Below are 6,810 nucleotides of genomic sequence, written 5' to 3' on the forward strand. Positions count from 1 at the left end.
TATATATATATATATATATATATTTCCTTACACTGTACAGCATCTACTGGTTTGGAAAGAATTCATCTTGGCAGCCCACTTAAAGAGTTATAAAAAGACAGATGCTCATACCAGCCACGCATGCACTGCAGCCAAGGTTGCTAAGGACATTACAGTACTGAAATTAGGGAAATAGTTTAAATCCCCAATGGTGTGCTTTTTTGCTTATCTTTGGCTTTATCCTGTCACCTGACACAATGCATGCTTATGAAATGAGCATTTTCTTCCAAATTAATAAATTCATCTTTTAACCCTCCGTCGGGCGCTACTGATCTCACAGATTCATTGCACACAAATTTTCAAATATCTAACAGTTAAGTATCGTGACTCATTGCTTCCGCATCTTCCCCCTCTCCGGTAACCTATCACCAGTGTGTGTGTGACTTAGTACAGTACAGACATAGTTCATAGCGGCATCTTTGTGAGATTAGTTGCGCCTCTGAGAACAGTTGCACCCCCGACGGAGGGTTAAATTGGAGTAGTTGGAAAGCTGAGATCACCAGATTTTTGCTTCTACATTTTGGTCTCTAATTATATGAGAGGAAAAGAGGCCAACATGAAGGATTTATTTTAAAAAGAAACTTTTAAAATAGTTTGTACGTGTTCATTCAATCCTCTTATGCTTGCTTCTTTTACCTGACTATGTACTCTGTTAAACTTTGTTAATAGTGATGACATCAGTCCTGTGAGATCCTGAGTGCTTAATTAGGGTTAGTAGTTATTGCAGTATTTCTTTTATTGGATTCTTTGCGGTATGTTACACATTAGTGTAGAGTACAATCTACACAGGAAGCCCTCGGGCTCTCCAAGTGTCATCAAGCTCTATTCCTCAGCAGGGGATCTACATGTGATTCAGGGCAGGGCTCTTTTAGCGGTCCTGTATGAGGAAGACTGTTGGATTAGAGGGGGCCCCTTTCCCGCCCCTTGCCCCCTTTTAACGCCAGACCTTATCTTAGAGTCATCAGTGAAGAGGCTGTTCCACACTGTGTTCCCTAGAACACCCTGGATCTGACCAAGCATGGAATTCAGAGTGGCTGAAAAGGCCACCACAATAATGGAGCTTTATCAAGAGGCCACCCAGCTGCGTGGTCAGCTCTAGTCAGTATTGCTGTTTTTGTAGATTATGGTCTGTCACACTATTAGTGTGTTGGCATTGCCCTAACGCTGCTGCTCAGATGCTCCTTGCTCCCATGCTTCTCTCACCCCCAGCCAACTCCTCCAGCAGCTTCCCGAGCATCATCTTGTTAGAGAGAGGCCTAATGGCTCTGCTTCATGAGGAGCCATGGAATAGAGCTTCTGCTTTTCTTCTGGAAGTGTGACTGCTTTCTTTCTCACTATTCAATTGTTTTAATAGTCTTGCTCCATTGTATGGCTCTTCTGTTCTCTTCTGTTAGTTTATCTGGGTTTATTTGGATTCTTGGGATTTTTATTTATTACCAACAATGATGGCTATTCCTTAAATCTGTGAGCTGCTGATCTATTTATAGAAGTCCCTACCTCTACTTCCTTCCTCCCAGCCTTTCCTGTGTACAGAGTTCACTCCCGTTCACAGTAACCCCTCCCGATGCTGACAGGCCATGTCCTCGGGCCCATGAATGCCTTGAGCCAGATGATCCAACAACCAAGAGCTTTAGACACTGAACTGTGCGGGAAACCAGTCAGTGGCCGTATTTGGTGCAGTTTTCCTGCCTCACTGGCTTTAGGCTGTGGAGTTCCCATTTGGAATTTATCTCTGCAGTGAAGGACACATCTGAGTTTGGTATCACAGATTTGACTGTGTTGCACTTTGCAAAACACCCTGAAGGCTGTCCTTTTGACTTACTCTGTGCCTGCAGAGCCATCACCAGAGAGTCACAGTGGTGGGAGCATCACATGAGGATGAGAACACTTGAGTGTTCTACAATCACTTTGAAGCACATTGTGTAATTAAAGAATTTACAGTTTAGAGTTTTGTCACATTGTCTTTGAAGTAGTTTTAATGGTTTTACTAACTGTGTGGGAAGAAAATATCTAAAGAAAATGCCTTTGAAAATCTTGTTTTAATTTTGTTTGTTTTACAGATGTAATTATATTGATTAAATCAGATAGTGTCCACCTGTACTGTAATCCTATAAACTATCGCTATCTCTTACCCTATGTGGCACATTGGAGAAATCTACATTTCCACTGCATGACTGAAAATGAGGTAAGGAGAAAAGACAGAATAGGTACTTAGAGACCTTCTAAGAATACTGTTTCGGGAAAGTGTAATCTGAAACAGGAGGACCCTAAAAAAATCAAATTGCAGCATGTGGTTACACAAAAGTTATTTGTTTTCATGGAACTTTTCATATTTCATTATACCTTGTGGATGAGATACATGCCTGAAGGAAACAAAAGGGACTCTTAAAATTGGGGCCAACTAGTAGGCTTGTGAGCCTGCCTTCCTGCCCTGCTTCATTTCTGGCCTATGCACATTCTCTTAGGGGACCAGTGCCTGTGTACTGCCCCAGGAGGCTTTGATAAGCTTCATGACATTTCCGTGTTTGAATTTCTTGGTGTCTGTTTCTGTTTCCCTTTGGCTCATTTCAAGGGTTTGGCTGGGATTTGAGATTTAGGATTTCATGGAAATTGTGACCTGATATGGGTCAAGTTTTATCTCTTACATTTAGGTCTCTGGTCCATTTTAAGTTGATTTGTATGTGGTGTGAGGGAAGGGAATGACAGTGCTTCTGACCAGCAAACATAAAATGTTGGCTTTGGAAACACTTTCCTGGGTGCTGCCTTCTATAAATGTCATTTGGGACAACTGATAAAATGCAGAGAATATATGGGACTTTGTGTGATGTCTCATCAGAGCCTGTTTTTCTTTCAATTTCCCTCTTTAGTATGAAGATGAGGAAGCTGCAGAAGAATTTAAAATTGCTAGCTTTGTGGACATGGTTCGAGACTGTAGTAAAATTGGCATTCCTTACAGCTCCCAAGGTGAGTGTCTGGCAGTGAGCCATTTTACATTTTAACCTTGCTTAGATGGCGTGTAAATCACACGTCCCGACTTCTCCTTTAAATAGAATCATTCAACTGGGAAATCCATTGATCTATTTTCACTAAAGGCAGCAGCTCAAGTGGAAAGAAATTTGGGAACTTTCCTATGCAAGCTTGTATTCATAACCCAAGTTTCTGCAGCAAAACAGCAGGCCACCTACAGTCATAGAAGAACTGATAAGAGTTACCACAGTTGTCATCTAGCCTGTACCCCTTATTGTAGGTAGAGTGTGGATGTGTGGCCTCTTGGTAATAAGAAATAGTAATTAGGTAGCTGTTAAAAATATGCTGACAGTGAGGTTCAAAAATGTGTAAAAAAAAAAAATATGAAAAAAATGAAGCTTAACAGTGTTTATGTCTTATTTTTTAAAAAACTTACACATTGAAGCTATTGTTTAAGTAAGGAAATTTTTTTATTTGGTAATTTTCCCTTGAGGAAGTTGGTTGGCTGTGTTTCATAAGGGGAAGAGCCAAGTTTGGGTCTGTTAATAATTATATCCACTAAGCGAGGCTAGTCAGATAGAATAGCTCCCTATTTTATTTATGTATTTATTTATTTATTTACTCACTTATAAAACCAGAATGTGAAAACATACTATAGAGAAATCTGAATTTATGTAACTTGTTTATGGTTTGAATTTTCCTTGGCTTTCATTTTGTATTTCTCGTCTTAATTTCTAGCCACTTTATCTGTTTCAATTTTATTTTGCTAGATGAGGCTGTGGTAAACTTGTGAGAAATGATGCCTGTCTAACCACATTAGATCAGGTTTAGACTGTTATATCCAGGATGGTATTTGATACATGTTGTTGTATTTGATTCCTCTAGGTCACTTGCAGATATTTGATATGTTTGTAGTGGAAAAATGGCCAATTGTACAGGCTTTTGCACTTGAGGGCATTGGAGGGGATGGATTTTTTACCATGAAATACGAGGTATGTATGAAAAGCAGTATGCCTGGTTTTTATGAAGGGCCCACAGTGTGGGTGTGCATCATTATAACTCTGAAAAGCTGGCGATGACCTCCCAAAGGCATGGAGCAAGTTAAAAGACTTGACATGATAAATAGTTGCTATTTCTTCCTGGAGTTCTTCTGTTCTTCCTCACCATGTCCCATTCTGAGTTCACTGTTCTTCTAGCCTACTCCTGTATCATCCTAGGCTGACTCCTCTTATAGGTTTTATTCTCCTATGTATTTATACAGTTGTCATATACCCCCTCTCACACACCCCTGCTCTCTGGACTGGAATCTCCTTGAGAACCAAAACATTCTTTTTGTTGTTTTTGTTGTTGTTTGTATCTCAAAAATTCATATAATTTGAGAACTTTTCAAGAGCAATGAAAGGGACAGTGTAGAATTTTGTACTAGAAGAATAAAAGTGTTAGCTCTTGTGGTAAGAACAGTATCTGTTATTTTAGTATTCTTTGTATCTAGGAAATGACCAATAAGTGTTTGTTAAGTGTGGATTAATGAATGAGTCTGGTGGGGGGAGGTCATCCAGAGTCCACATCAGGGAGGATGGCCTGGTAGGTTAGCAGCACCACGGGCATCTATATGCCTCCCAAGGATCCCCAAAGAGATGACCTACCCCCAGCACAGGAAACCAGGGAGAGGGAGCATTGACATGCTAGAAATGGAGACATACTATTAGGGATAGAGTAAGTGGCACCTTTGGAAGCCGGGTCCAGTCCTAATTCCTACTCTTCTTCTGAGAAGTAGCAGCATCCCTTGGAAATGAATATAAGTTTGCCTGGCAGACTCTGTAATGTAGAAGAGCATGAGCTATAGGGCTGAAGAGAAGCACACCACTCATGTCCACTTTTTCTGCTCCCAAACCACAGTATTCTCACATTGACTACAAATAGCAGAGTATCAACAAGGCTGTGGAATCTGCCACTGATAGGAAGTGATGCTCTTTAATTTAAAAGAGTAGGGGCTGGAAGGGAGGCACGCCATAGAGATAGATAAAAAGAGAAAGCTTGGGCTGGCCGAGTGGCTCTGTGGGTTAAGAGCACAAGCTCTGAGCAACAGGGTCGCCAGTTCAATTCCCACATGGGCCAGTGAGCTGCACCCAAGCTGAGCTGCCACTGACCTGCTAACAGGTGGCCGAATGGCCCAGTGGTTAGAGCGTGTGCTCTTAGCAACAAGGTTTCCAGTTTGACTCCCGCATGGGATAGTGGGCTACACCTACCCCACAACTAAGATTGAACAGGGCACCTTGAGCTGAGTGGCTGCAAGCTGCCGACAGGCAGCCAGATGGCGACTGGACTTGGAGCTGAGCTAGCTGTGCCCTCCACAACTAAGATTGAAGGACAACAACATAGCTGTTCCCCTTCCCCAATTCCCCAACACTATTTCCCTTTTCCAATTCCCCAACAAAATCTTTAAAAAAGGGAGAGAGAGAAAGCTTAACATTTGTAGCAATACTGATATTTATTTTTAATTAATTGTATAAACTAGGCATTCATGGAATGCTTCCTATACTCCAGGCACTGTTCTAAGCACTTTATATGAATTGACTTTAATTCCTATAGTAACCCTCTGAAATGTAGGTATTATTACCATCCCTATTTATGGAGAGGTTAAATGAACTTCCCAAAGTCATAGAGCTAGTAGCCAGTGAGTAGCAGGGCTGGGGCCTAGTCCAGAGAGTCTGGCTTCAGAGCTTGTGCTCCTAACTCCTGGACTGCTGCTATGTTAGCATTGAAAAGCAGTGTACTAGGAGGCCACATGAATCAGAGGCCAAATAAGGCGGGCCTCTGACTCCTGCCTTAAGGTGCATCACACCATGAAGTCAGAACCCAAAGGAATAAAACCCCCTTCCAAAAAACCTTTACAAGACAATGTAGATCTTTGCTGTAAGGTGATGTTTTTAGGGGGTGGGATGTGCAGTGAGAAGGAAACAGCACACATCATATAGTAAGAGCAAGGGAGGTGGGACAGGAAGGACAGGGGATATGGGACAGGATCTCAAGATCTTTCTCCAGATTCTGCTCCTCTCTCGAGCAGCTAATTTTTATCCCCTCAAATACTTGCCTTTGTCTCCGTATCATTCCTCACCTCCAGCACCCCACTCTCAGTTCTCTTCCTTACCCTGTCCTTTAAGGTGTGGAGCAGTTTAGCCTACTGATCAGCTCTGCATTATACTCTCTACTCCACTGTGATTCACACATCAAGGGCCTGATAGAAAGGTTCTTGCCACCTTTGAAGGCTAAGAGAAAGAGGACTACACATACTTATAACTTAATGTTTTAAACTTCTGGTTTTTTGCATGGCCATACCAAGAAGAAAGTGATTAATTCAGAGGATGTTTTGTCCCTGATGTGGTAGATGCCAACATGAGAAAAGAAGCCAGCCCCACATAGCATTTACTTGGTATTTAGGCTGGGCCAAACTGAGTTACGGGTATAGAGAACTCTTTCTTCCTGGGAAGCAGCATAGGGAAATTCCTCTGTTAGGGCTTCCCTGCCTCCATCTTCTTTCTTCTTCTTCTCCAGCTGCTGGAACTGTGACCTGGTAATGAAAAATTACATCAACTAGCTCCCCAAGGGGAAGATTCTAATAGCAAGCTTCTGAATAATGCGAGTAACCATATAGCAAACATTCATTGACATTTTTTATGGGCAAATATAAGATCTTCATATTGAAAGGTAAAATAAGACTTATGAAAAGATTCAAAAAATTTTAAGAAAGAGACCATAGCGTATTAGATGCAGGGATAGATCAGCATGCTTTTTTTTTTTTTT

At 41.5% G+C, this 6,810-nt stretch overlaps 1 protein-coding gene across 1 annotated transcript in view; it reads left to right on the plus strand.

The window, feature by feature from the left end:
• Nucleotides 1–6,810, plus strand: part of DNAAF9 (dynein axonemal assembly factor 9) — a 144,424-nt gene that overhangs the window by 21,163 nt on the left and 116,451 nt on the right. Inside the window, exons 4-6 of the mRNA XM_019645665.1 lie at nt 2,100–2,224; nt 2,907–3,003; nt 3,892–3,998. Coding sequence (XP_019501210.1) covers nt 2,100–2,224; nt 2,907–3,003; nt 3,892–3,998 — 329 coding nt within the window. The remainder of the gene's footprint in view (nt 1–2,099; nt 2,225–2,906; nt 3,004–3,891; nt 3,999–6,810) is intronic.

This window comes from Hipposideros armiger, unplaced genomic scaffold (genome assembly GCF_001890085.2).
Source record: "Hipposideros armiger isolate ML-2016 unplaced genomic scaffold, ASM189008v1 scaffold_94, whole genome shotgun sequence".
NCBI classification, from domain to species: Eukaryota; Metazoa; Chordata; class Mammalia; order Chiroptera; family Hipposideridae; genus Hipposideros; species Hipposideros armiger.